Genomic DNA, 27394 nt, shown 5'->3' on the forward strand with positions numbered 1-27394 from the left:
AGAATGGACCTACTATCATATCCATGATTCTCCACAATTTGTGAGAGATTTTCTTATTTGCTGTATTGAAAGTTAAAATAGTGCTAATTTGCTGAGAAATTGGTTTACTAGTCCTAGGAGAGTAGCCAACACGCATGCGCGTTTTGTTTCCTACGCTCCCTACCCCCTCGAGCCACCAGGGGCTAGTCGTTGGAGCGCAATGGCGGTGCACCGGGGACCTTCTTCGAAATGGCTCTTTTCCCGGGAGCAACTAGAAACAACGCCGTCCCGCCGCAGTGGAGTCGAATCTGATAGGGAACTTTCTTACCGACAACAAGCCGCCAACTTAATTCAGGATATGGGCCAGAGACTCAACGTGTATCCTTTCTGAAAATGAGTCTTTCAGCCCGCTATGTGGCAGCTAGGCTAACTAGCTACTAAAATGGTTGTGCCGTTTGTTAGCTTGGTACCTAGTAGCTAGCTAGCTTTCTTTGCAAGTAACTGAAACACAGCTAAATGTGTTAATTTAAAATACAGGTTGAATGTTTTACTTCGACTAACGTTATGTCATGGTCGGATTACAAAATAGGATACTTAACGTAGTAACCGTAACCTTTGAGGTTGTTACGCTAGCTAGTTCTTCAGCTAACTTGATAGCTACCATGCTAACCTCGTTCTGTTATGTGATCAGCTAACGGTAGCTATTATTTTGGCCTGCTAGACGTTCGCCTTAGCAGCTCTTATCGTCTACTGGATGTACGAGTAACTATTAGTTAATCATTTTTATGAACATATATAATATGGTTTGTTATCTCACGGGGTAGTTAGTTGTGACATCTTGGTCAGCTGTGTCTCATTATTGGAGTAACGTTAGTGAACCTGAGCTAACTAGCTGAGATGGGAACAAAGCTAGGTGGATTGTCACCCAACTACCGGTAAATGACATCAGCCAGCTATGATGTTAGAATAGTTTATGCATTGATTGCAGTATTACTGTTGTTTCCGCATATCACTTGGAATACCTTAACCCTTGCATTCAGCTCTCAACTCATCATCAACACTGCAATCGTTTACATGCATAGATTTTATATGATTCACTCTTTCACTAAGTTTCATAGGAATGTAAGTAATCACCATCTCAATTGTAACGTTCATTTTTTCATTTTCTGACTCGCTATCTAGCCTCTTCCTATATCTCTTTGTGCTGTCTTGCCAACTCTTATAGTCATTGTGCTTGGTGTGACAATGACTTGCAGCACAAACAGATCTGGGACAAGGCTAACTTCTATCTACAAGGGAGATCTGATGGATTTTCTTGTCGTCTTGGGCAGTGTACCGGGTTATTTGGAAATAGCCAGTTAAGTGCTCTCTACAACGTTTAAACTATTTAATATAAGCATTTCTATACATTTTAATATTTGTAGCTACTTTTTAAGTGAATACCTGCAGTCAACTTGTACGTTTGAGTCATTTAGCAGATGCTCTTATCCAGAGCGACTTACAGTAAGTAGTAAGCGCACACATTTTCATACTGGTCCCCTGTGAGAATCGAACCCACAACCCTGGCGTTGTAAGCTCCATGTTCTACCAGCTGAGCCACATTGTACTACCTACACTAGTTCCCTACCATAGTTCCCCCAGAACGGTTGAGCTAGTCACATGTTTTGTAAATAGCAAAACTGGGGAAAGTGGGAGCAGGTGAATCCAACTGTGTATTGACAGAGGTTGTGTTTTATGTTGAAAGTCAAGTGTGTTTTGCCTCGGTAGAGTGATCGGGGATGTGCAACTATAGTTTTTCTTCACAGAAAATACAACACATTCGGCAGAAAATAAGCATCATTTTCATCTGATGATGACAGAATTGCAATCCTATTTGGCTGGCAGCCACATAAGTAGGCTAAATGAGCTTACAATTTTAAAAAGCAATGGTTTTTTTTTGGCAAAAACGATGCATGGCCATCATATTTCTGTTTTATCATAGAAAGAATGTAGCCAGTTAATCTGGCATTTTACCAGAGAGAAGTAGGCTGGCTACATAGGGAAAAGTGTCATAGAAAAGTAACTACACATCAGTCAGAGCGCTGTCTGCTGATAATGTGTGAATTCTCATCAATCAAATCACATTTTATTGGTCACATATTTAGCAGATGTTATTGCGGGTGTAGTGAAATGCTTGTGTTCCTAGCTCAAACACTGCAGTAGTATCTAACAATTCACAACAATACACACATGTAAAATTATGGAATTAAGAAATATATCAATATTAGGACGAGCAATGTCGTAGTGGTATTTGAGGTGTCAAAGCCTTTGGATGAGTTATCTGTACAGCTGCCACTGCAGCTTGATCGGAGGGCCTGTTGCCCGGACCTCTGGCAGTCTCTATAGGGGTACCACAGGGTTAAATTCTCGGGCCGACTCTTCTCTGTATACATCAATGATGTCGCTCTTGCTGCTGGTGATTTTCTGATCCACCTCTAAGCAGATGACACCATTCTGTATACTTTCGGCCCTTGTTTGGACACTTTGTTAACTAACCTCCAGCCAAGCTTCATTGCCATACAACTCTCCTTCCGTGGCTTCCAACTGCTCTTAAATGCAAGTAAAACTAAATGCATGCTCTTCAACCGATCACTGCCTGCACCTGCCCGCCCATCCAGCATCACTACTCTGGACAGTTATGACTTAGAATATGTGGACAACTACAAATACCTAGGTGTCTGGTTAGACTGTAAACTCTCCTTCCAGACTCACATTAAGCATCTCCAATCCAAAATTAAATCTAGAAGCGGCTTCCTATTTCGCAACAAAGCTTCCTTCACTCATGCTGCCAAACACCCTCGTAAAACTGACCATCATACCGATCCTCGACTTCGGCGATGTCATTTATAAAATAGCCTCCAAGACATTTACATTTAAGTCATTTAGCAGACGCTCTTATCCAGAGCGACTTACAAACTGCATCCAATTTGTTGAGTAGAGTTTATCACAGTGCCATCCGTTTTGTCACCAAAGCCCCTTTATACTACCCACCACTGCGACCTGTACGCTCTCGTTGGCTGGCCCTCGCTTCATACTCGTCACCAAACCCACTGGCTCCAGGTCATCTACAAGTCTCTGTTAGGTAAAGCCCTGCCTTATCTCAGCTCACTGATCACCATAGCAGCACCCACCTGTAGCATGCTCTCCAGTAGGTATATCTCACTGGTCACCCCCAAAGCCAATTCCTCCTTTGGCTGCCTTTCCTTCCAGTTCTCTGCTGCCAATGACTGGAACGAACTGCAAAAATCACTGAAGCTGGAGATTCATATCTCCCTCACTAGCTTTAAGCACCAGCTGTCAGAGCAGATCACTGCACCTGTACATAGCCCATCTGTAAATAACCCATCCAACTACCTCATCCCCATACTGTATTTATTTATTTATCTTTCTCCTTTGCACCCCAGTATCTCTACTTGCACATTCATCTTCTGCACATCTACAATTCCAGTGTTTAATTGCTATATTGTAATTACTTCACCACCATGGCCTATTCTTTGCCTTACATCCCTTATCTTACCTCATTTGCACTCACTGTATATTATTTATTTTGTTCTACTGTATTATTGACTATGTTTAGTTTATTCCAGGTTTAACTCTGTTGTTGTATCTTTCGAACTGCTTCGCTTTTACTTGGCCAGGTTGCAGTTGTAAATGAGAACTTGTTCTCAACTAGCCTACCTGGTGAAATAAAAAAACAATTCCTTGTGTTTTTCCTCTCCGTTCTGGGCCCGTCTGCTTCTCCCCTATCTTCTCAGAGCAGGCAGGCCCGTTGGCCTAGCGACTCCAGGTCTCCACACATACATAGCGTGGACACATGCTGCTCCACAACCAGTATTGTTCAGTTGCACAATGTCTCCAACATTCCCTTGTAAATGTACAAACTCACCAAAAATGACTTAATTTTTTATTTTATTTTTTATACCTTTTATTTAACTAGGCATGTCAGTTAAGAACAAATTCTTATTTACAATGACGGCCTAGGAACGGTGGGTTAACTGCCTTGTTCAGGGGCAGAACGACAGATTTTTACCTTGTCAGCTCGGGGGTTTGAACGTGCAACCTTTCGGTTACTAGTCCACCGCTCTAACCACCAGTCCACCTGCCGCTCCTCAGTAGCCCCTTCCTGTATATGTATAACTTTGAGCTGGACTGCCTGCTTTTGAAGAAAACAACATGTTTTGTGCTCGATAGCATATTTAGCTAACAGCCTCTCTATTACTTGTGCTCATTATGTTAGCATTCTGGTAATAGACTTCCAATAGGTGTTTTCACCCAGTTTTATGGCGCACCCTTGTGCATTAAGCCTGTAATACTGTAAATCCTGGGATGAGTGAAGGACGATATGAAAACCTGGATACCGCCCAACCTTAATGTCTTTATTTCTACAGATCATCTCCCAAACAACCTTGTTCTTGGCTGCGAAGGTGGAGGAACAACCCAGGAAGCTTGAACATGTCATCAAAGTGGCCCACGCCTGCGTCAACCCCCAGGATGCACCACTAGACACCAAGAGTAATGTAAGTGAGGCCTCTGTACCTGGGTGTTGTGATGTGGATCTCTTGTCATGGTGATACTGAGAGAGACACATTACAAATATGAAATCTGTTGAACTTTAGGCATACCATCAGCAAGCTCAGGAGCTGGTGATACTAGAAACGATAGTACTGCAGACGCTAGGTAAGGATTTGTCTATAGATGGATGATACATGGAAACTTCATGGGCTTGCATCCCAAAGGGCACCCTATGCTTTACACACAGTAAAATGCTTTTATTGTACAAGGGCACTACCCCAGTGGGTCTGGTCTAAAGTAGTGCACTACCCTAGTGGGCCCTGGTCTAAAGTAGTGCACTACCCTAGTGGGCCCTGGTCTAAAGTAGTGCACTACCCTAGTGGGCCCTGGTCTAAAGTAGTGCACTACCCCAGTGGGCCCTGGTCTAAAGTAGTGCACTACCCCAGTGGGCTCTGGTCTAAAGTAGTGCACTACCCCAGTGGGCCCTGGTCTAAAGTAGTGCACTGCCCTAGTGGGCCCTGGTCTAAAGTAGTGCACTATCCCAGTGGGCCCTGGTCTAAAGTAGTGCACTATCCCAGTGGGCCCTGGTCTAAAGTAGTGCACTACCCCAGTGGGCCCTGGTCTAAAGTATTGCACTACCCCAGTGGACTCTGGTCTAAAGTAGTGCACTACCCCAGTGGACTCTGGTCTAAAGTAGTGCACTACCCCAGTGGGCTCTGGTCTAAAGTAGTGCACTATAAATGGAATGGGGTGCCATTTGGGACGTAGTCGTGGTACTTGTTGGTTCATTTGCATCTGGATGGCCAGTGGGCTTTGGAATGTCTAATCATGTTCCATTGTTTTCAGGTTTTGAAATAACAATTGAACATCCTCACACTGATGTTGTGAGATGTTCCCAGCTAGTGCGAGGTACAGCCTTCTTCCTGTGTCTTCATCTTATCACCTTCTCTCATCTTTGACACACACACACCCTGACACAGACACTTTTATTAAACCTCTCCTGTATGTAGTAACCAGTTCCAATAATGTTTTCATTTGATTTCATTCCAGTGCTTGTCTGAGATTCCGAGCTAACCTTTGACCCCTCTCTTCCGTCTATTACAGCAAGCAAGGATTTGGCACAGACTTCCTATTTCATGGCTACCAACAGGTTGTTATCCTGACCCCGCCCCCCCACTATGTTGCACTGTGATGGCACACTATAGCTTCCTGTACTGGCAGGTCCCCCTTCCTGTGTCCAACGCCCTCTTTGCGCCAGGCAGGTTTCTGGTAAACCCCTAGGGGCGGTACCGGACAGCCAGGCTGCAGCAGTGCGGTGTATTGTACAAGGGCTCAGTGTTGGCACATAGGGGTTGAATGCACAATGTGAACGTGTTGGTGGTGCTGTAGACTGTCCTCACTGACCGTTTGGTTGCTACAGAGTGCATATGTCTCCTCCTTCCTAAAACACAATTGGTAGCCTGAATATAGCTTGCCACTAAAGATCAGTGAAAAGATGTAAACTATAGCATCTGTCCCGGTAAGTATTAATAACGTTTTGTTTTTTCTTGATTTATGTTTGACAAATAGAAGCTAATATATACAAGGGTAACAAGCAAATTCTTAGTGATAATTGACACACCTAATACTCCAGTAGTAAAATGATCATCCATAATTCTCTCTCATATACAGTGCCTTGCGAAAGTATTCGGCCCCCTTGAACTTTGCGACCTTTTGCCACATTTCAGGCTTCAAACATAAAGATATAAAACTGTATTTTTTTGTGAAGAATCAATAACAAGTGGGACACTCATGAAGTGGAACGACATTTATTGGATATTTCAAACTTTTTTAACAAATCAAAAACTGAAAAATTGGGCGTGCAAAATTATTCAGCCCCTTTACTTTCAGTGCAGCAAACTCTCCAGAAGTTCAGTGAGGATCTCTGAATGATCCAATGTTGACCTAAATGACTAATGATGATAAATACAATCCACCTGTGTGTAATCAAGTCTCCGTATAAATGCACCTGCACTGTGATAGTCTCAGAGGTCCGTTAAAAGCGCAGAGAGCATCATGAAGAACAAGGAACACACCAGGCAGGTCCGAGATACTGTTGTGAAGAAGTTTAAAGCCGGATTTGGATACAAAAAGATTTCCCAAGCTTTAAACATCCCAAGGAGCACTGTGCAAGCGATAATATTGAAATGGAAGGAGTATCAGACCACTGCAAATCTACCAAGACCTGGCCGTCCCTCTAAACTTTCAGCTCATACAAGGAGAAGACTGATCAGAGATGCAGCCAAGAGGCCCATGATCACTCTGGATGAACTGCAGAGATCTACAGCTGAGGTGGGAGACTCTGTCCATAGGACAACAATCAGTCGTATATTGCACAAATCTGGCCTTTATGGAAGAGTGGCAAGAAGAAAGCCATTTCTTAAAGATATCCATAAAAAGTGTCGTTTAAAGTTTGCCACAAGCCACCTGGGAGACACACCAAACATGTGGAAGAAGGTGCTCTGGTCAGATGAAACCAAAATTGAACTTTTTGGCAACAATGTAAACGTTATGTTTGGCGTAAAAGCAACACAGCTCATCACCCTGAACACACCATCCCCACTGTCAAACATGGTGGTGGCAGCATCATGGTTTGGGCCTGCTTTTCTTCAGCAGGGACAGGGAAGATGGTTAAAATTGATGGGAAGATGGATGGAGCCAAATACAGGACCATTCTGGAAGAAAACCTGATGGAGTTAGCAAAAGACCTGAGACTGGGACGGAGATTTGTCTTCCAACAAGACAATGATCCAAAACATAAAGCAAAATCTACAATGGAATGGTTCAAAAATAAACATATCCAGGTGTTAGAATGGCCAAGTCAAAGTCCAGACCTGAATCCAATCGAGAATCTGTGGAAAGAACTGAAAACTGCTGTTCACAAATGCTCTCCATCCAACCTCACTGAGCTCGAGCTGTTTTGCAAGGAGGAATGGGAAAAAATGTCAGTCTCTCGATGTGCAAAACTGATAGACATACCACAAGCGACTTACAGCTGTAATCGCAGCAAAAGGTGGCGCTACAAAGTATTAACTTAAGGGGGCTGAATAATTTTGCTCGCCCAATTTTTCAGTTTTTGATTTGTTAAAAAAGTTTGAAATATCCAATAAATGTCGTTCCACTTCATGATTGTGTCCCACTTGTTGTTGATTCTTCACAAAAAAATACAGTTTTATATCTTTATGTTTGAAGCCTGAAATGTGGCAAAAGGTCGCAAAGTTCAAGGGTGCCGAATACTTTCGCAAGGTACTGTATGAATGACTTGTATGCTATAGGTATCCTCTTCTTTACCTTAGTAGAATATAAACATTACAGTTCATTATTTTCCTAAATTTAATTTTAGTAACTGTACTTGCCCTGACTTAGATGAATAATTTTGCTATCCTATCAACAGCAGTATACAATGTCTGGACAGAGGGCAAAAAATGTTAGTTTTTTTACACAGTCAAAAGGATACTTCCATAATTAATGTATTGCCCAGATTTTTGCAATGCAAGACGATTGAACCATTTTGAAAAGAGACATTTTAAAAAGAAAGTTGGCAAAGGTATAAGTGAGATGGCATAACTTGACAGGCTGGACTGGAACACAGCAGGTGGATGGTGGACATCAATTATCTCTAGGAAACGAGCCTGATCCCAATAAAATGCTCAGTACTCTCAAAGAACAAGTTTACCATCTAGGTTGTCCTCAATGTATCAGTTTAAGGTAAGATTCTGTATGAAATGGTAAGAGAAACAGCCACGATCATCCATCATAGAAAACCACCGTGGTACGTGCCTCTGCCACTCACTCTCTCAACAGTCTGGAATATGAAGGCAGTATTATAATATGGACTGTATGCATGCAGATCAGCTGTACTCTGAGCTTTATTAGACCAGAGACATGGCTCTAGTCTGGAGACACCATAGAGATGTTCAAACCTCTCCTCGTGGACCCCCGGCCTTTCCACAACTAGCACACCTGATTCAACTTGTCAACTAATCGTCAAGACCTTGATTAGGTGAATCCGTGCTCTAGTTCAGGGCTGCAACAGAATTGTGAAACGTCTGGGATTTCCCGGGGAAAGGTTTGAAAACCACTTCCTTTGGGTCTTCAGCCATGTCCCAGGGCTAGTGCTAATGTCCTGTATTCCAACCCTAGAACTGTAGCTAACGGGTGTCTCCTCTGTGCTCTTCCTTCCGACAGCCTCCACCTCACCACGTTCTGCCTGCAGCACAAGCCCACAGTCATCGCCTGCGTCTGCATCCACCTGGCCTGTAAATGGTCCAACTGGGAGATCCCGGTCTCCACTGATGGGAAACACTGGTGGGAGTATCTGGACCGCACCGTCACGCTCACGCTGCTGGACGGTCAGAAACATATGTGTTCTTATTTTAATTTTAAGGACAGTGGAATTCCACCCTCGTAGGGGGAAATTGGGAACACTTGATTGAAGGTGTTGAACCCAAGACCTTCGAGGTTCTATAGTGGAATTCCAGCCTCTGTTTAGTATTTCTTGTTTATTCCGACTGAGAGTTGTCTTTGTCTGACGTAGAGCTGACCCATCACTTCCTTCAGGGTTCTAATAGTTGTCTTTGTGTCTGACGTAGAGCTGAACCATCACTTCCTTCAGGGTTCTAATAGTTGTCTTTGTGTCTGACGTAGAGCTGAACCATCACTTCCTTCAGGGTTCTAATGGTTGTCTTTGTGTCTGACGTAGAGCTGAACCATCACTTCCTTCAGGGTTCTAATAGTTGTCTTTGTGTCTGACGTAGAGCTGACCCATCACTTCCTTCAGGGTTCTAATAGTTGTCTTTGTCTGATGTAGAGCTGAACCATCACTTCCTTCAGAGCTTTGTCTGATGTACCATCACTTCCTTCAGGGTTCTAATAGTTGTCTTTGTGTCTGACGTAGAGCTGAACCATCACTTCCTTCAGGGTTCTAATAGTTGTCTTTGTCTGATGTAGAGCTGAACCATCACTTCCTTCAGGGTTCTAATAGTTGTCTTTGTGTCTGACGTAGAGCTGAACCATCACTTCCTTCAGGGTTCTAATAGTTGTCTTTGTTGTCTTTGTTCTAATAGTCTTTGTCTGACGTAGAGCTGAACCATCACTTCCTTCAGGGTTCTAATAGTTGTCTTTGTGTCTGACGTAGAGCTGAACCATCACTTCCTTCAGGGTTCTAATAGTTGTCTTTGTGTCTGACGTAGAGCTGAACCATCACTTCCTTCAGGGTTCTAATAGTTGTCTTTGTGTCCGATGTAGAGCTGACCTGTCACTTCCTTCAGGGTTCTAATAGTTGTCTTTGTGTCTGATGTAGAGCTGAACCATCACTTCCTTCAGGGTTCTAATAGTTGTCTTTGTGTCCGATGTAGAGCTGACCAATGAATTCCTGCAGATTCTGGAGAAGACGCCCAGCAGGCTGAAAAGGATACGTAACTGGAGGGTAGGTTCTGCTCTCACAACTGGTGTAAGTGTTTCAGCATTTAGCCCTAGTAGCTACTACTTCACTGTTTCATCAGATTGGTTTTCTGAATGATATTGACTGACATTTGGGTGTGGAATTGTTTGGTGTTGCCCTTTTTTAACTGATTTTCACCACATCGCTATTCCAGGCCACACAAGCTGCCAAGAAGCCCAAGATAGACAGTCAAACGGGCGACACCTCCTTCCAAGGGACCTCCTCATTGGACGGCATCACCGGTGTGGCCGGCAGCAACTCATTCTTCTCTTCGTCTCTGTCAGACTCTGGGGAGATGGCTTCACTAGACGACATGTCTATCCCGTTCCCTCCCTACCAGGCCCTGTCTGGGGACCACGCTGAGCTGCTGGGGCTGGACCAGGGCCTTGCCTTTCTTCCTCAAGCCATCCCTTCAAAGTACCCATCAGGCAAACACGAACACAAAACGGCCAGTGCAGGCAAGCACCCACAGGCGCTACCCAATAACCCCTCGCCCTTCACCCGGCCCCCACAGAAACTCTCCCTGGATAAGTATAGAGAGAAACAGGCAGCAGACCTGCAGAACGGTGTCCGAGAGGAGCAGAGCGGTGTGGACATGTACCAGTCCCCCGCCCTCCCTCACCACCAGTCCCATAAAAGACGCTCCCAGCCTGGGCAGGGTGTCTCCCAGCACGGGGACAGCAGGAGGGACAAGGCCAGCTCTAAAAAGACACGAGGTCTCCCACCACAGGCCTCGGCGGTTGAGAACGGCGTTGCGGCCAGCAACGAGGAGCTAAAGATGAGAATCAAAGTATCAGCTGAGAGGGACCAGGGCGGCCATGTTGGTGTCCCACAGGGCAAAGAGAAGTACAAAGACCACTCTGGCCCCAGCAGACACCCCAAGCACGGCCACTCGCACCCCTATTCTCTCAGCGGGAACGGCCGAGGGGCCATCGACCCCGCCCTGGCACTCAGAGTCCTCGGGGGCCATGGTAGCGACCTAGGGGGCTCCAGTTCCTCCTCCAGGAAACGGGCCAACCCTGACGTCAGTAGTCATAACAACCACCACCACTCTGCTAAGAGCAGCAGGAGTTCCAAAGGGGCCGGAGGCTCCTCCCACTACTCTTCGGACGGTGGTGGTGGCCCGAGGACTGTGGAGAGACACCACGGTGGCCCGGAGGGGTCAAATGGAGTGCTGGGGTCTAACGGCCAACACACCGACTACAAAGACACTTTTGACATGCTGGACTCTCTGCTAAGTGCCCAGGGAATGAACCTGTAAATTCAGACAGTCGTTTAGCCTGGGTGCAGGCTGTTTGGCTCTCTTGCCAACTCCGTCCAAATATGTTTGGCTTGACATTTGAGTTGGCAAGACTGGACAAACAAATCTGGATAGTAGGCTTGGCAGGAGTTGTTGGATAGAGATCAAATCATTCTGGAAAAAAAAGTTTTTTATGATTTAAAAACAAGTAAAACATGATTTTATAACTTTGAAGTTATGTGAAAGTAACTTCGTCACCCACCCAGTAAGTCAGTCCTGTCCACACACGGTAATAATTACTGATGCTTTAAGGATCTTCAGAAATGTCCACAACATGATATATACACAGTGCTGTAATGCTACTTGTCTGCTTGCTAAAACCCCCCGGGAGCCACGTTCACTGGTTCTGTGATTGACAAAATTCCAGATTTGAATTCTGTTCTTTTAAAGAGAGATAAAGAGAAGTCTGCGTTTCTATGAGTTAGTTGTTATTAATGATGTGCATGTTTCAATCACATAAAGGGAAGATAGCAGCCTGGTGGCGGTTCAGTGGCCACGTAAATGCGTGTATGTTTTTGTATGTTAAGAAACAACCTTATTCCTTGAAATACTCAGGTCTTGAATCTTTTTTTGATATAAAGAAGGAAATAAATCTTCCTCTCTTGGCGTAATACCTGTATCTGTAGAGATGTATAACTTCTGTCATGTTGTTGGTTGAAGGCTGCAGAAGTACAGCATCTATCTGACCGTAGAGGCTGTTTCAGTGTGCTTGTCTTCTAATGGGAGGACACGCAATCCAACTCATCACACATGGCTAGTCAGAGGACATACAAAGGCCCTTTCCCAGATCAACACCTCATAGACCCTATGTGTGTATCCAAAATGGCACCCTATTCCCTATGTAGGGCACTACTTTTTGACCAGGGCCCGCAAAGTTCCCAGCTGGGAAAAACACTGGGTCCTGATCAAAAGTAGTATACTACATAGGGTATAGTGTGCCATTTTGAGAGAGACACCCTTTATGCGCTTGTGGGATCTTGTGCTTAGGGTCTAGGGGTCGATTGGGGACTGGACCATATGCTGTCTACTGTCCAACTAAGTGGATGCCAAAGGCTGTGCCTCTAAAACGTACGGCAGATTATTCTAGAGCTATAAAAGAAGTTTACGTTATATCTGCTGTGAAGTGCATTTAAAAAGATATCTCGGCATATTTACAAAAAGCCTTGTGATTGTAACAAGTCGTCAACAAGTTGCTATTCTTCAATATTGATAAATGTCTAATTAACCAACCGCCATCCTATGAAAAGATCTCTAGAGGTGATTGTATATAGGACTGCAGTTCTGAGTTATAACTAGCTAGTCGGTTGACTTGTTACACCCTCAGACCACACATTCTATTCTGCCATAACAGTGTATTAGGAGGTCCTAAAGCGGACACTATTGAACAAATCCTTAATATGTGTACTGGGAACCCAAATAAACGTGTAAAACTGTCGTTTTTACACACAAACACATCATGGTCTTGTGTATTTTATAATGGTTATTTGTGCTACCACATACATCCACTGGGTGGTGCTGTTCAATCATTGATCACTTGGTCTGGCAAAAAGACCATGGAGCAGTTATTGGGCTTGCGTTTGCAGCCCAATTCTAATATTTTGGTGCTTAATTTGGTCTTTTGACCAATCAGATCTTTTGAAAGATTAAAATATATAAGACACTGCATCTCACTACAGTCCCTGGTTCGAATCCAGGCTGTTTCACATCCGGCCGTGATTGGGAAGCCCATTGGGCGGCGCACAATTGGCCCAGCATCGTCCGGGGTAGGCCGTCATTGTAGATAAGAATTTGTTCTTAACTGACTTGCCTAATTAAATAAAAAATACAATAATAATATTGACCAGAACAAACCAGTCTAACTTTACCTATTCCTCTCCGACCGCATATATCAGGAAGTCTCTTTTGTCTGAAAACGAAGGGACTTCCTAATATGGATTCCATAGTCACAATATATTATTGTAGAGTTGTCAAGAGAGAGAAGGGTCTTGGCGTTCCGCTGCCAACACTAAACTAGCTAGTCTATTATTAGCTGTAGCTATGTGCAAAAGTGAACAATTTATTTCAATCTTTAGCCAGTTTTCCATGATCCAATATTTTATGTGACTAATGTGTCTGATCAAACATGTAATGACAGATCTAATGCAAACGGAACATTTTGCCCCTAAACAAAATACCCAAGACAAGGTGAAATCTATTTGTGTCAGTATTATGCGAGAAATGTCGGTGGAAACGATTTTATGCGCAAATATTGGTATAGTAACTATCATATCGAAGTATGAAGTACTTCTCGTCGGAAAGCATGCAGTTATGCTACAGATGAAATACATGATGAAATTCACCGAGATGGTGAAAGAGCAAGGTGATGAGCTTGATGCTCCTTTCCAATAAATATAGAGGCTCTTTATTCTGGTGACATGATAGAATAATCTCTCTGTTGTCCACAATAATCTGACCATGTAGGTAGTGTATCTGAGCTGTTGACTGCCAGTACCAGAGTGGGTACACTCGCTATATAACGCAGTTTTTTTCGTGTGAGAAATCATCAGTATTGTTGAAAATGTAATGGACATCCATTTAACTTGTATTTTTTATTCGGTACATGCGAATATTACAGCAAAACGTCATTTTATGTGCACTTCGTCATCACGCACAGACTTTTATAGGCGACAAGTCAATTTGACGGAAACATCACTGGTTAGGAAATGCGCATATTGTTTTAATGCCGTTTTTTTTAAACATTCGCATGAAGATTTCTCGCCAATCGAAAGGAAGTGTCAATTTGGGACAAAATCTATCTGGGGGTCCAAGCCCGGTTTTGCCACCGCCGGCACTGACCGTCTGATTAATGGCTGTTGTCACTGTATTGTGCTCATGGATGTATTACGGAAGTAACATCCTGGTCTTATTTGGATCATCCAGGTGCTTCATTCTGCCAGCTCAGTACAGACTCAGCAGAACTAGCAGGTGTAGGTCGTTACATAGGGGATTCATCTCATCATACAATATGTCCCTCAGTCAGAAATACATTCACGGTTCATTTCTCCACAAAGTCCCCAGCTGGCAAAAACAATCATATGTTCTGGTGACAATGCAGTCTTGCCTTGCTCACAGAGTGCAAAACTCAAGCAAATATTTATTTGGTGAAACTTTGCAAAAGTGTCCCCAAATATAACTGCCCCCAAAGCTCCAGCTGTCCCTTTAAAAACCGGTTGAAACCAGCCAATTTGAGGCTTCCTCCCTTGTCATCAATAATTCACAATCTTTGACATTTCAACTAATTATGGTCCATAGTGTGACCTATTTGAGCGGGCTGTGTCTAGGCCAGGGCAGAGTTGGAGAGAGGACAGAGAGCAAAATACACTCATTTTAGTGTTGATATCTAGGTTAACAAACACTATGGCAAAGAATGTAGAGAATATTCAATCAACAGTTGTACATGTGTTCAATAATGCCTCTATCACTGCATCCAGTGTCTTCAACAGTGCAAACAAACAGTGTCTTGTCTTGTGTGTGAGCAGATAAACAGGAACCACTCAGGCTCACAACAGCCCTCTGAGGACACGGGTGGCTGACTTCTGGGTGAGTTGCCTGGCTTGGTGAGTGTCTTGTTTGAAATTCCAGTCATCACCTCACCTCGTAATTTCTAATGAAGCAGAAGTCTCCTACCCCCCCCCCCCCCTCCACCAGAAGTCTCCTCACCTCCTCCCTCCACCCAGAAGTCTCCTCTTCTCCTCCCTCCACCAGAAGTCTCTTTACCTCCTCCCTCCAACAGAAGTCTCCTCACCCCCTTCCTCCACCAGAAGTCTCCTCACCTCATCCCTCCACCAGAATCTCCTCACCTCCTCCCTCCACCAGAAGTCTCCTCACCTCCTCCCTCCACCAGAAGTCTCCTCACCTCCTCCCTCCTCCAGAAGTCTCTTTACCTCCTCCCTCCACCAGAAGTCTCCTCACCTCCTCCCTCCACCAGAAGACTCCTCACCTCCTCCCTCCACCAGAAGACTCCTCACCTCCTCCCTCCACCAGAAGTCTCCTCACCTCCTCCCTCCACCAGAAGTCTCCTCACCTCCTCCCTCCACCAGAAGTCTCCTCACCCCCTTCCTCCACCAGAAGTCTCCTCACCTCCTCTCCTCCCTCCACCTGAAATCTCACCTCCTCCCTCCACCAGTCTCCTCACCTCCTCCCTCCACCAGAAGTATTTTCACCTCCTCCCTCTACCAGAAGTCTCCTCACCTCCTCCATCCACCAGAAGTCTCCTCACCTCCTCCCTCCACCAGAAGTATTTTCACCTCCTCCCTCTACCAGAAGTCTCCTCACCTCCCCCCTCCACCAGAAGTATTTTCACCTCCTCCCTCCACCAGAAGTCTCCTCACCTCCTTTCTCCTCCCTCCACCAGAAGTCTCCTCACCTCCTCCCTCCACCAGATGTATTTTCACCTCTTCCCTCCACCAGAAGTATTTTCACCTCCTTCCTCTACCAGAAGTCTCCTCACCTCCTCCCTCTACCAGAAGTCTCCTCACCTCCTCCAGAAGTATTTTCACCTCCTCCAGAAGTATTTTCACCTCCTCCCTCCACCAGTCTCCTCACCTCCTCCCTCCACCAGAAGTATTTTCACCTCCTCCCTCTACCAGAAGTCTCCTCACCTCCTCCATCCACCAGAAGTCTCCTCACCTCCTCCCTCCACCAGAAGTATTTTCACCTCCTCCCTCTACCAGAAGTCTCCTCACCTCCCCCCTCCACCAGAAGTATTTTCACCTCCTCCCTCTACCAGAAGTCTCCTCACCTCCTTTCTCCTCCCTCCACCAGAAGTCTCCTCACCTCCTCCCTCCACCAGATGTATTTTCACCTCTTCCCTCCACCAGAAGTATTTTCACCTCCTTCCTCTACCAGAAGTCTCCTCACCTCCTCCCTCTACCAGAAGTCTCCTCACCTCCTCCAGAAGTATTTTCACCTCCTCCAGAAGTATTTTCACCTCCTCCCTCCACCAGAAGTCTCCTCACCTCCTCCCTCCACCAGAAGTCTCCTCACCTCCTCTCTCCTCCCTCCACCAAAAGTCTCCTCACCTCCTCCCTCCACCAGAAGTATTTTCACCTCCTCCCTCCACCAGATGTCTCCTCACCTCCTCCCTCCACCAGAAGTCTCTTCACCAGAAGTGTAATTAGTCTACTGCTGGTGAGGTGTTGTTCAGCGCCAAGCTCAGCTCAGCTCAGCTCAGCTCATCCTATTTAGATTCTCCAAAGAGCTAAACTAATGGTTCCTCTGGCTCAGGAGAGCTTTCATTAGAGACACAGTAATAACCCCTATGTCAGGAACAAAGGGCACTTCAGAGACAGAGAGAATAGTAGGTTTTGATAAAGGTCTTCAAAACTTGAATTTATATTTCTGCCCACGGGATCTTCCTGAATTTCAGTGTCGACAGTAACCACACAAGGGTTTCTACAGTCCATGGAGGTAGTCCTTACCTTGGACCAGGGTTACTATGGAGGTAGTCCTTACCCTGGACCAGGGTTACTATGGAGGTAGTCCTTACCTTGGACCAGGGTTACTATGGAGGTAGTCCTTACCCTGGACCAGGGTTACTATGGAGGTAGTCCTTACCTTGGACCAGGGTTACTATGGAGGTAGTCCTTACCTTGGACCAGGGTTACTATGGAAGTAGTCCTTACCTTGGACCAGGGTTACTATGGAAGTAGTCCTTACCTTGGACCAGGGTTACTATGGAGGTAGTCCTTACCTTGGACCAGGGTTACTATGGAGGTAGTCCTTACCTTGGACCAGGGTTACTATGGAGGTAGTCCTTACCTTGGACCAGGGTTACTATGGAGGTAGTCCTTACCTTGGACCAGGGTTACTATGGAGGTAGTCCTTACCCTGGACCAGGGTTACTATGGAGGTAGTCCTTACCTTGGACCAGGGTTACTATGGAGGTAGTCCTTACCTTGGACCAGGGTTACTATGGAGGTAGTCCTTACCTTTACTATGGACCAGGGTTACTATGGAGGTAGTCCTTACCTTGGACCAGGGTTACTATGGACCTTACCTTGGACCAGGGTTACTATGGAGGTAGTCCTTACCTTGGACCAGGGTTACTATGGAGGTAGTCCTTACCTTGGACCAGGGTTACTATGGAGGTAGTCCTTACCTTGGACCAGGGTTACTATGGAGGTAGTCCTTACCTTGGACCAGGGGAGGTAGTCCTTACCTACCAGGGTGGAGGTTACCTTGGACCAGGGTTACTATGGAGTAGTCCTTACCTTGGACCAGTGTTACTATGGAAGTAGTCCTTACCTTGGACCAGTGTTACTATGGAGGTAGTCCTTACCTTGGACCAGGGTTACTATGGAGGTAGTCCTTACCTTGGACCAGTGTTACTATGGAGGTAGTCCTTACCTTGGACCAGTGTTACTATGGAGGTAGTCCTTACCTTGGACCAGTGTTACTATGGAGGTAGTCCTTACCTTGGACCAGGGTTACTATGGAGGTAGTCCTTACCTTGGACCAGTGTTACTATGGAAGTAGTCCTTGGACCAGTGTTACTATGGAGTAGTCCTTACCTGGACCAGGGTTACTATGGATTAGTCCTTACCTTTACCTACCTTGGACCAGGGTTACTATGGAGGTAGTCCTTACCTTGGACCAGGGTTACTATGGAGGTAGTCCTTACCTTGGACCAGGGTTACTATGGAGGTAGTCCTTACCCTGGACCAGGGTTACTATGGAGGTAGTCCTTACCTTGGACCAGGGTTACTATGGAGGTAGTCCTTACCCTGGACCAGGGTTACTATGGAGGTAGTCCTTACCTTGAACCCATTTCAAACTGAATTGATTCAGACTAGTCTTGGGTTATTTCAGTGTACAGTAGTATGTGTTGTGTAGCTGTAGTGTGAAAAGGACTGTGTTCTGTGTCTAATCTCTTCACAGCCACTGTGTGGATGACTGTGGACAGGTCTGGTCCTCATTAAATGCATGTCATTGGCTGTGTGTTCATTAGGCAGGTGACAGGCAGGGTGAAGGGGTGATTGAAGAGGTGCAGAAAGTGGTGATGGGGTGTCTGTATCCAGGGGTGACAGAGGTGTTCAGACTGCTGTCGGTCTGTCTGCAGCTCAGTAATGATATTTAGGACCTCTCTCTCTCCCCTCTCCCCCCTCTCTCTTTCAATTCAATTTAAGGGGCTTTATTGGCATGGGAAACATGTTTACATTGCCAAAGCAAGTGAAATAGATAAAACAAAAGTGAAATAAACAAAAATGAACAGTAAACATTACACTCACAAAAGTTCCAAAGGAATAGAGACATTTCAAATGTCATATTATGTTTATATACAGTAAAGTACAAAAGGGAAAATAAATAAACATCAATATGGGTTGTATTACAATGGTGTTTGTTCTTCACTGGTTGACCTTTTCTAGTGGCAACAGGTCGCACATCTTGCTGCTGTGATGTCACACTGTGGTATTTCACCCAGTAGATATGGGAGTTTATCGAATTCTTTGTGGATCTGTGTAATCTGAGGGAAATGTGTCTCTAATATGGTCATACATTGGGCAGGAGGTTAGGAAGTGCAGCTTAGTTTCCACCTCATTTTGTGGGCAGTGAGCACAGCCTGTCTTCTCTTGAGAGCCAGGTCTGCCTACGGCGGCCTTTCTCAATAGCAAGGCTATGCTCACTGAGTCTGTACATCGTCAAAGCTTTCCTTAAGTTTGGGTCAGTCACAGTGGACAGGTATTCTGCCACTGTGTACTCTCTGTTTAGGGCCAAATCACATTCTAGTTGACTGTTCTTTTGTTAATTCTTTCCAATGTGTCAAAGTAATTATATTTTTGTTTTCTCATGATTTGGTTGGGTCTAATTGTGTTGATGTCCTGAGACTCTTGTGGTGTCTGTTTGTGAACAGAGCCCCAGGACCAGCTTGCTTAGGGAACTCTTCTCCAGGTTCATCGCTTTGTAGGTGATGGCCTTATTATGGAAGGTTTGGGAATCACTTCCTTTTAGGTGGTTGTAGAATTGAACGTCTCTTCTCTCTCGTCACACGAGCTATAACGAACAGCATTAAGGTATGTATTGCTACAGCAATATAAATGAATCTACCACCGACTGGGAAATGTATGAATGATACTAAGCACTGTGTCCTTTCTTTCCCTGGATCCATGACTTTGTGAATTGATTGTGTTTTTGGTCATCATCCTCTTCTCTGCGTGCAACACATCCTGGAGGTAAACGACAGAGAGCCTCTTCAATAAATAGGCTTAGCCAGGGATGGGCTATCATTTAACAGGCTTTGGTTTAGCATCTGAAAGATATCTGTTCCCTGTACGGTACTGGAAGGATGGTTACTGTATATCCCATCTAGAGATCACCTCCCTGTACGGTACTGGAAGGATGGTTACTGTATATCCCATCTAGAGATCACCTCCCTGTACGGTACTGGAAGGATGGTTACTGTATATCCCATCTAGAGAATACTTCCCTGTACGGTACTGGAAGGATGGTTACTGTATATACCATCTAGAGATCACTTCCCTGTATGGTACTGGAAGGATGGTTACTGTATATCCCATCTAGAGATCACCTCCCTGTATGGTACTGGAAGGATGGTTACTGTATATCCCATCTAGAGATCACCTCCCTGTATGGTACTGGAAGGATGGTTACTGTATATACCATCTAGAGATCACTTCCCTGTATGGTACTGGAAGGATGGTTACTGTATATCCCATCTAGAGATCACCTCCCTGTATGGTACTGGAAGGATGGTTACTGTATATACCATCTAGATATCACCTCCCTGTATGGTACTGGAAGGATGGTTACTGTATATACCATCTAGAGATCACTTCCCTGTATGGTACTGGAAGGATGGTTACTGTATATCCCATCTAGAGATCACCTCCCTGTATGGTACTGGAAGGATGGTTGCTGTATATCCCATCTAGAGATCACCTCCCTGTATGGTACTGGAAGGATGGTTACTGTATATCCCATCTAGAGATCACCTCCCTGTATGGTACTGGAAGGATGGTTACTGTATATCCCATCTAGAGATCACCTCCCTGTATGGTACTGGAAGGATGGTTACTGTATATCCCATCTAGAGATCACCTCCCTGTATGGTCCTGGAAGGATGGTTACTGTATATCCCATCTAGAGATCACCTCCCTGTATGGTACTGGAAGGATGGTTACTGTATATCCCATCTAGAGAACACTTCCCTGTATGGTACTGGAAGGATGGTTACTGTATATACCATCTAGAGATCACCTCTCTGTATGGTATTGGAAGGATGGTTACTGTATATCCCATCTAGAGATCACCTCTCTGTATGGTACTGGAAGGATGGTTACTGTATATCCCATCTAGAGATCACCTCCCTGTATGGTACTGAAAGGATGGTTACTGTATATCCCATCTAGAGATCACCTCTCTGTATGGTACTGGAAGGATGGTTACTGTATATCCCATCTAGAGATCACCTCCCTGTATGGTACTGAAAGGATGGTTACTGTATATCCCATCTAGAGATCACCTCTCTGTATGGTACTGGAAGGATGGTTACTGTATATCCCATCTAGAGATCACCTCCCTGTATGGTACTGGAAGGATGGTTACTATATATCCCATCTAGAGATCACCTCCCTGTATGGTACTGGAAGGATGGTTACTGTATATCCCATCTAGAGATCACCTCCCTGTATGGTACTGGAAGGATGGTTACTATATATCCCATCTAGAGATCACCTCCCTGTATGGTACTGGAAGGATGGTTACTGTATATCCCATCTAGAGAACACTTCCCTGTATGGTACTGGAAGGATGGTTACTGTATATACCATCTAGAGATCACCTCTCTGTATGGTACTGGAAGGATGGTTACTGTATATCCCATCTAGAGATCACCTCTCTGTATGGTACTGGAAGGATGGTTACTGTATATCCCATCTAGAGATCACCTCTCTGTATGGTACTGGAAGGATGGTTACTGTATATCCCATCTAGAGATCACCTCTCTGTATGGTACTGGAAGGATGGTTACTGTATATCCCATCTAGAGATCACCTCTCTGTATGGTACTGGAAGGATGGTTACTGTATATCCCATCTAGAGATCACCTCTCTGTATGGTACTGGAAGGATGGTTACTGTATATCCCATCTAGAGATCACCTCCCTGTATGGTACTGGAAGGATGGTTACTGTATATACCATCTAGAGATCACCTCCCTGTATGGTACTGGAAGGATGGTTACTGTATATACCATCTAGAGATCACCTCTCTGTATGGTACTGGAAGGATGGTTACTGTATATCCTGGACTTCCTGACGGGCCGCCCCCAGGTGGTAAGAGTAGGCAACACGTCTGACATGCTGATCCTCAACACTGGGGCCCCTAGGGGTGTGTACTTAGTCCCCTCCTGTATTCCCTGTTCACCCACGACTGCGTGGCCAAACACGACATCAACACCATCATTAAGTTTGCTGACGACACAACAGTGGCCTGATCACCGACAACGATAAGGGAGCCTATAGGGAGGAGGACAGAGAGCTGGCAGTGTGGTGTCAGGACAACAACCTCTCCCTCAAAGTGAGCAAGACAAAGGAGCTGATTGTGGACTACAGGAAAAAGCAGGTCGTACAGGCCCCATTAACAGGGCTGTAGTGGAGCAGGTCGAGAGTTTCAAGTTCCTTGGTGTCCACATCGCCAACAAACTAACATGGTCCAAACATACCAAGACAGTTGTGAAGAGGGCACGACCAAACCTTTCCCCCCCAGGAGACTGAAAAGATTTGGCATGTGTCCCCAGATCCTCAAAAGGTTCTACAGCTGCACCATCGAGAGCATCCTGACAAGTTGCATCACCGCCTGGTATGGTAACTGCTCGCGCTACAGAGGATAGTGCGTACGGCCCAGTACATCACTGGGGCCAAGCTTCCTGCCATCCAGGACCTATATAATAGGCGGTGTCAGAGGAAGGCCCATAAAATTGTCAGAGACTCCAGTCACCCAAGTTCTAGACTGTTTTCTCCACTACTGTACGGCATGCGGTACCGGAGCACCAAGTCTGGGACCCAAAGACTCCTCAACAGCATCTACCCCCAAGCAATAAGACTGCTGAACAACCAGTCGCCACCGGACTATTTACATTGAACCCCCCTTTTTTTACACTGCTGCTACTCGCTGTTTGTTTATTATCTATGCATAGTCACGTCTCCCCAACTACATGTACAGATTACCTCAACTAGCTGTACCCCTGCATACTGACTCGGTACAGGTGCCCCCTGTATATACCCCCACACTGACTCAGTACCGGTGCCCCCTGTATATACCTCCACACTGACTTGGTACAGGTGCCCCCTGTATATACCCCCCACACTGACTCGGTACAGGTGCCCCCTGTATATACCCCCCACACTGACTCGGTACCGGTGCCCCCTGTATATACAGTGCCTTGGGAAAGTATTCGGCCCCCTTGAACTTTGCGAACTTTTGCCACATTTCAGGCTTCAAACATAAAGATATAAAACTGTATGTTTGTGAAGAATCAACAACAAGTGGGACACAATCATGAAGTGGAACGACATTTATTGGATATTTCAAACTTTTTTAACAAATCAAAAACTGAAAAATTGGGCGTGCAAAATTATTCAGCCCCTTTACTTTCAGTGCAGCAAACTCTCTCCAGAAGTTCAGTGAGGATCTCTGAATGATCCAATGTTGACCTAAATGACTAATGATGATAAATACAATCCACCTGTGTGTAATCAAGTCTCCGTATAAATGCACCTGCACTGTGATAGTCTCAGAGGTCCGTTAAAAGCGCAGAGAGCATCATGAAGAACAAGGAACACACCAGGCAGGTCCGAGATACTGTTGTGAAGAAGTTTAAAGCCGGATTTGGATACAAAAAGATTTCCCAAGCTTTAAACATCCCAAGGAGCACTGTGCAAGCGATAATATTGAAATGGAAGGAGTATCAGACCACTGCAAATCTACCAAGACCTGGCCGTCCCTCTAAACTTTCAGCTCATACAAGGAGAAGACTGATCAGAGATGCAGCCAAGAGGCCCATGATCACTCTGGATGAACTGCAGAGATCTACAGCTGAGGTGGGAGACTCTGTCCATAGGACAACAATCAGTCGTATATTGCACAAATCTGGCCTTTATGGAAGAGTGGCAAGAAGAAAGCCATTTCTTAAAGATATCCATAAAAAGTGTTGTTTAAAGTTTGCCACAAGCCACCTGGGAGACACACCAAACATGTGGAAGAAGGTGCTCTGGTCAGATGAAACCAAAATTGAACTTTTTGGCAACAATGCAAAACGTTATGTTTGGCGTAAAGCAACACAGCTCATCACCCTGAACACACCATCCCCACTGTCAAACATGGTGGTGGCAGCATCATGGTTTGGGCCTGCTTTTCTTCAGCAGGGACAGGGAAGATGGTTAAAATTGATGGGAAGGTGGATGGAGCCAAATACAGGACCATTCTGGAAGAAAACCTGATGGAGTCTGCAAAAGACCTGAGACTGGGACGGAGATTTGTCTTCCAACAAGACAATGATCCAAAACATAAAGCAAAATCTACAATGGAATGGTTCAAAAATAAACATATCCAGGTGTTAGAATGGCCAAGTCAAAGTCCAGACCTGAATCCAATCGCAAATCTGTGGAAAGAACTGAAAACTGCTGTTCACAAATGCTCTCCATCCAAACTCACTGAGCTCAAGCTGTTTTGCAAGGAGGAATGGGAAAAAAATTCAGTCTCTCGATGTGCAAAACTGATAGAGACATACCCCAAGCGACTTACAGCTGTAATCGCAGCAAAAGGTGGCGCTACAAAGTATTAACTTAAGGGGGCTGAATAATTTTGCACGCCCAATTTTTCAGTTTTTGATTTGTTAAAAACGTTTGAAATATCCAATAAATGTCGTTCCACTTCATGATTGTGTCCCACTTGTTGTTGATTCTTCACAAAAAAATACAGTTTTATATCTTCATGTTTGAAGCCTGAAATGTGGCAAAAGGTCGCAAAGTTCAAGGGGGCCGAATACTTTCGCAAGGCACTGTACCTCCACACTGACTCGGTACAGGTGCCCCCTGTATATACCCCCCACACTGACTCGGTACAGGTGCCCCCTGTATATACCCCCGCACACTGACTCGGTACAGGTGCCCCCTATATATACCCCCCACACTGACTCGGTACAGGTGCCTCCTGTATATACCCCCACACTGACACGGTACAGGTGCCCCCTGTATATACCCCCCACACTGACTCGGTACAGGTGCCCCCTGTATATATCCCCCACACTGACTCGGTACAGGTGCCCCCTGTATATACCCCCCACACTGACTCGGGACAGGTGCCCCCTGTATATACCCCCGCACACTGACTCGGTACAGGTGCCCCCTGTATATATCCCCCACACTGACTCGGTACAGGTGCCCCTGTATATACCCCCCACAGACTCGGTACAGGTGCCCCTGTATATACACCGACCCCCCCCTGTATACACCCCCACTCGGTACAGGTGCCCCCTGTATATACCCCCACACCGACTCGGTACAGGTGCCCCCTGTATATACCCCCACACCGACTCGGTACAGGTGCCCCCTGTATATATCCCCCACACTGACTCGGTACAGGTGCCCCCTGTATATACCCCCATGACTATATACCCCCACACCCGACTCGGTACAGGTGCCCCCTGTATATACCCCCACACCGACTCGGTACAGGTGCCCCCTGTATATACCCCCCACACCGACTCGGTACAGGTGCCCCTGTATATACCCCCCACACTGACTCGGTACAGGTGCCCCCTGTATATACCCCCACACTGACTGACAGGTGCCCCCTGTATATACCCCCCACACTGACTCGGTACAGGTGCCCCTGTATATACCCCCCCCCACACTGACTCGGTACAGGTGCCCCCTGTATATACCCCCACACTGACTCGGTACAGGTGCCCCCTGTATATACCCCCACACTGACTCGGTACAGGTGCCCCCTGTATATACCCCCACACTGACTCGGTACAGGTGCCCCCTGTATATACCCCCCACACTGACTCGGTACAGGTGCCCCCTGTATATACCCCCCACACTGACTCGGTGGTGCCCCCTGTATATACCCCCACACTGACTCGGTACAGGTGCCCCCTGTATATACCCCCACACTGACTCGGTGCAGGTGCCCCCTGTATATACCCCCACACTGACTCGGTACAGGTGCCCCCTGTATATACCCCCCCACTGACTCGGTACACTGACACTGACTCGGTACCGGTGCCCCTGTATATACCCCCACACTGACTCGGTACAGGTGCCCCCTGTATATACCCCCACACTGACTCGTGGTGCCCCCTGTATATACCCCCACACTGACTCGGTACAGGTGCCCCCTGTATATACCCCCACACTGACTCGGTACAGGTGCCCCTGTATATACCCCCCACACTGACTCGGTACAGGTGCCCCCTGTATATACCCCCACACTGACTCGGTACAGGTGCCCCCTGTATATACCCCCACACTGACTCGGTACAGGTGCCCCCTGTATATACCCCCACACTGACTCGGTACAGGTGCCCCCTGTATATACCCCCCACACTGACTCGGTACAGGTGCCCCCCCCCACACTGACTATACCGGTGCCCCCTGTATATACCCCCCACACTGACTCGGTACAGGTGCCCCCTGTATATACCCCCCACACTGACTCGGTACAGGTGCCCCTGTATATACCCCCCACACTGACTCGGTACAGGTGCCCCCTGTATATACCCCCACACTGACTCGGTACAGGTGCCCCCTGTATATACCCCCACACTGACTCGGTACAGGTGCCCCCTGTATATACCCCCACACTGACTGACTCGGTACAGGTGCCCCCTGTATATACCCCCACACTGACTCGGTACAGGTGCCCCTGTATATACCCCCACACTGACTCGGTACAGGTGCCCCCTGTATATACCCCCACACTGACTCGGTACAGGTGCCCCCTGTATATACCCCCACACTGACTCGGTACAGGTGCCCCCTGTATATACCCCCCACACTGACTCGGTACAGGTGCCCCTGTATATACCCCCACACTGACTCGGTACAGGTGCCCCCTGTATATACCCCCACACTGACTCGGTACAGGTGCCCCCTGTAAATAGCCCCGTTGTAATTATTATTGTGTTACTTGTTATTATTACTTTTTATTGTAGCCTACTTGGTAAATATTTTCTTAACTCTTCTTGAACTGCACTGTTGGTTAAGGGCTTGTAAGTCAGCATTGCACGGTAAAGTCTACACTTGTTGTATTCGGCGCATGTGACAAGTTTAATTAGATTTTCTCTAAATGTAATTTGCAAAGGCTATCAGACAGTTATAGCAAAGCTAACCACCCATCAGACAGACAGGATGGACAGTGGACAGAGACTACTACCTCTGTTACTGTGGACTGTTCTCCTTTCTTAACACCAACTGACAGTGATACTGTTTTTCCCAGGGCCTGGCGGGAGGGTCTGGAGTTTACCCAACACAAACAGACGAAGCATCACGTGACTCTGGCTGCTCTTTAATCAACGGGCCCTCTGGGAAGAGAGAGAACGCCGTGATGCAGCCGCACGTCTTCATCTGATGCCAGGACGCTCCATACGGCTCCCTCCGTCTGGGCTTGGCGTTATTAAAGTTCTCCCCCCCAATCCTCCCTCCTGGCTTGAGTGTAATAAAAGAAGCAGGGAGACGTATGAGGGGAGGGAGAGAGAGGCCCGGCTGCAGTAAACTTCGTAAAGTTGCATCCATCTACAGGTGTGGACCGAAGAAAGCAGGCAGTGGAGCGCTGGCTGTCAGGACAGGGACAGAAAGCAGGCAGTGTAGCGCTGGCTGCCAGCTGACAGGGACAGAAAGCAGGCAGTGACAGGGACAGAAAGCAGGCAGTGTAGCGCTGGCTGCCAGCTGCCAGGGACAGAAAGCAGGCAGTGGAGCGCTGGCTGCCAGCTGCCAGGGACAGAAAGCAGGCAGTGGAGCGCTGGCTGCCAGCTGACAGGGACAGAAAGCAGGCAGTGGAGCGCTGGCTGCCAGCTGACAG

At 46.3% G+C, this 27394-nt stretch overlaps 1 protein-coding gene across 2 annotated transcripts; it reads left to right on the forward strand.

The window, feature by feature from the left end:
* Positions 1-2: 2 nt before the first annotated feature.
* LOC115116152 (cyclin-T2-like) lies at positions 3-12766 on the forward strand. 2 transcript variants are annotated; one of them, XM_065022747.1, is made up of 9 exons: positions 3-357; positions 1020-1101; positions 4407-4535; positions 4635-4695; positions 5377-5439; positions 5635-5680; positions 8758-8921; positions 9927-9997; positions 10167-12766. In XM_065022747.1, exons 1-9 carry the CDS (start codon positions 200-202, stop codon positions 11271-11273), a joined length of 1881 nt encoding a protein of 626 aa, XP_064878819.1. In that variant the 5' UTR covers positions 3-199; the 3' UTR covers positions 11274-12766. The 2 variants fall into 2 exon arrangements, with proteins under 2 accessions (XP_064878819.1, XP_064878815.1); XM_065022743.1 differs by having other exon boundaries at positions 4-357; positions 9927-10021.
* The last annotated feature ends 14628 nt before the right edge of the window (positions 12767-27394 follow it).

Source organism: Oncorhynchus nerka, linkage group LG2, assembly GCF_034236695.1.
Source record: "Oncorhynchus nerka isolate Pitt River linkage group LG2, Oner_Uvic_2.0, whole genome shotgun sequence".
NCBI lineage: Eukaryota > Metazoa > Chordata > Actinopteri > Salmoniformes > Salmonidae > Oncorhynchus > Oncorhynchus nerka.

What these genes read in the sequence shown, in the direction of transcription:
- LOC115116152 (XM_065022743.1), top strand. Translation starts at nt 200, where the DNA reads ATGGCGGTGCACCGGGGACCTTCTTCGAAATGGCTCTTTTCCCGGGAG. An exon ending in TCACTAAGTTTCATAGGAAT is followed by an intron (nt 1,102 to 4,406) that starts GTAAGTAATCAC and finishes TTATTTCTACAG; the next exon opens with ATCATCTCCCAAACAACCTT. An exon ending in CACGCTCACGCTGCTGGACG is followed by an intron (nt 8,922 to 9,926) that starts GTCAGAAACATA and finishes TGTCCGATGTAG; the next exon opens with AGCTGACCAATGAATTCCTG.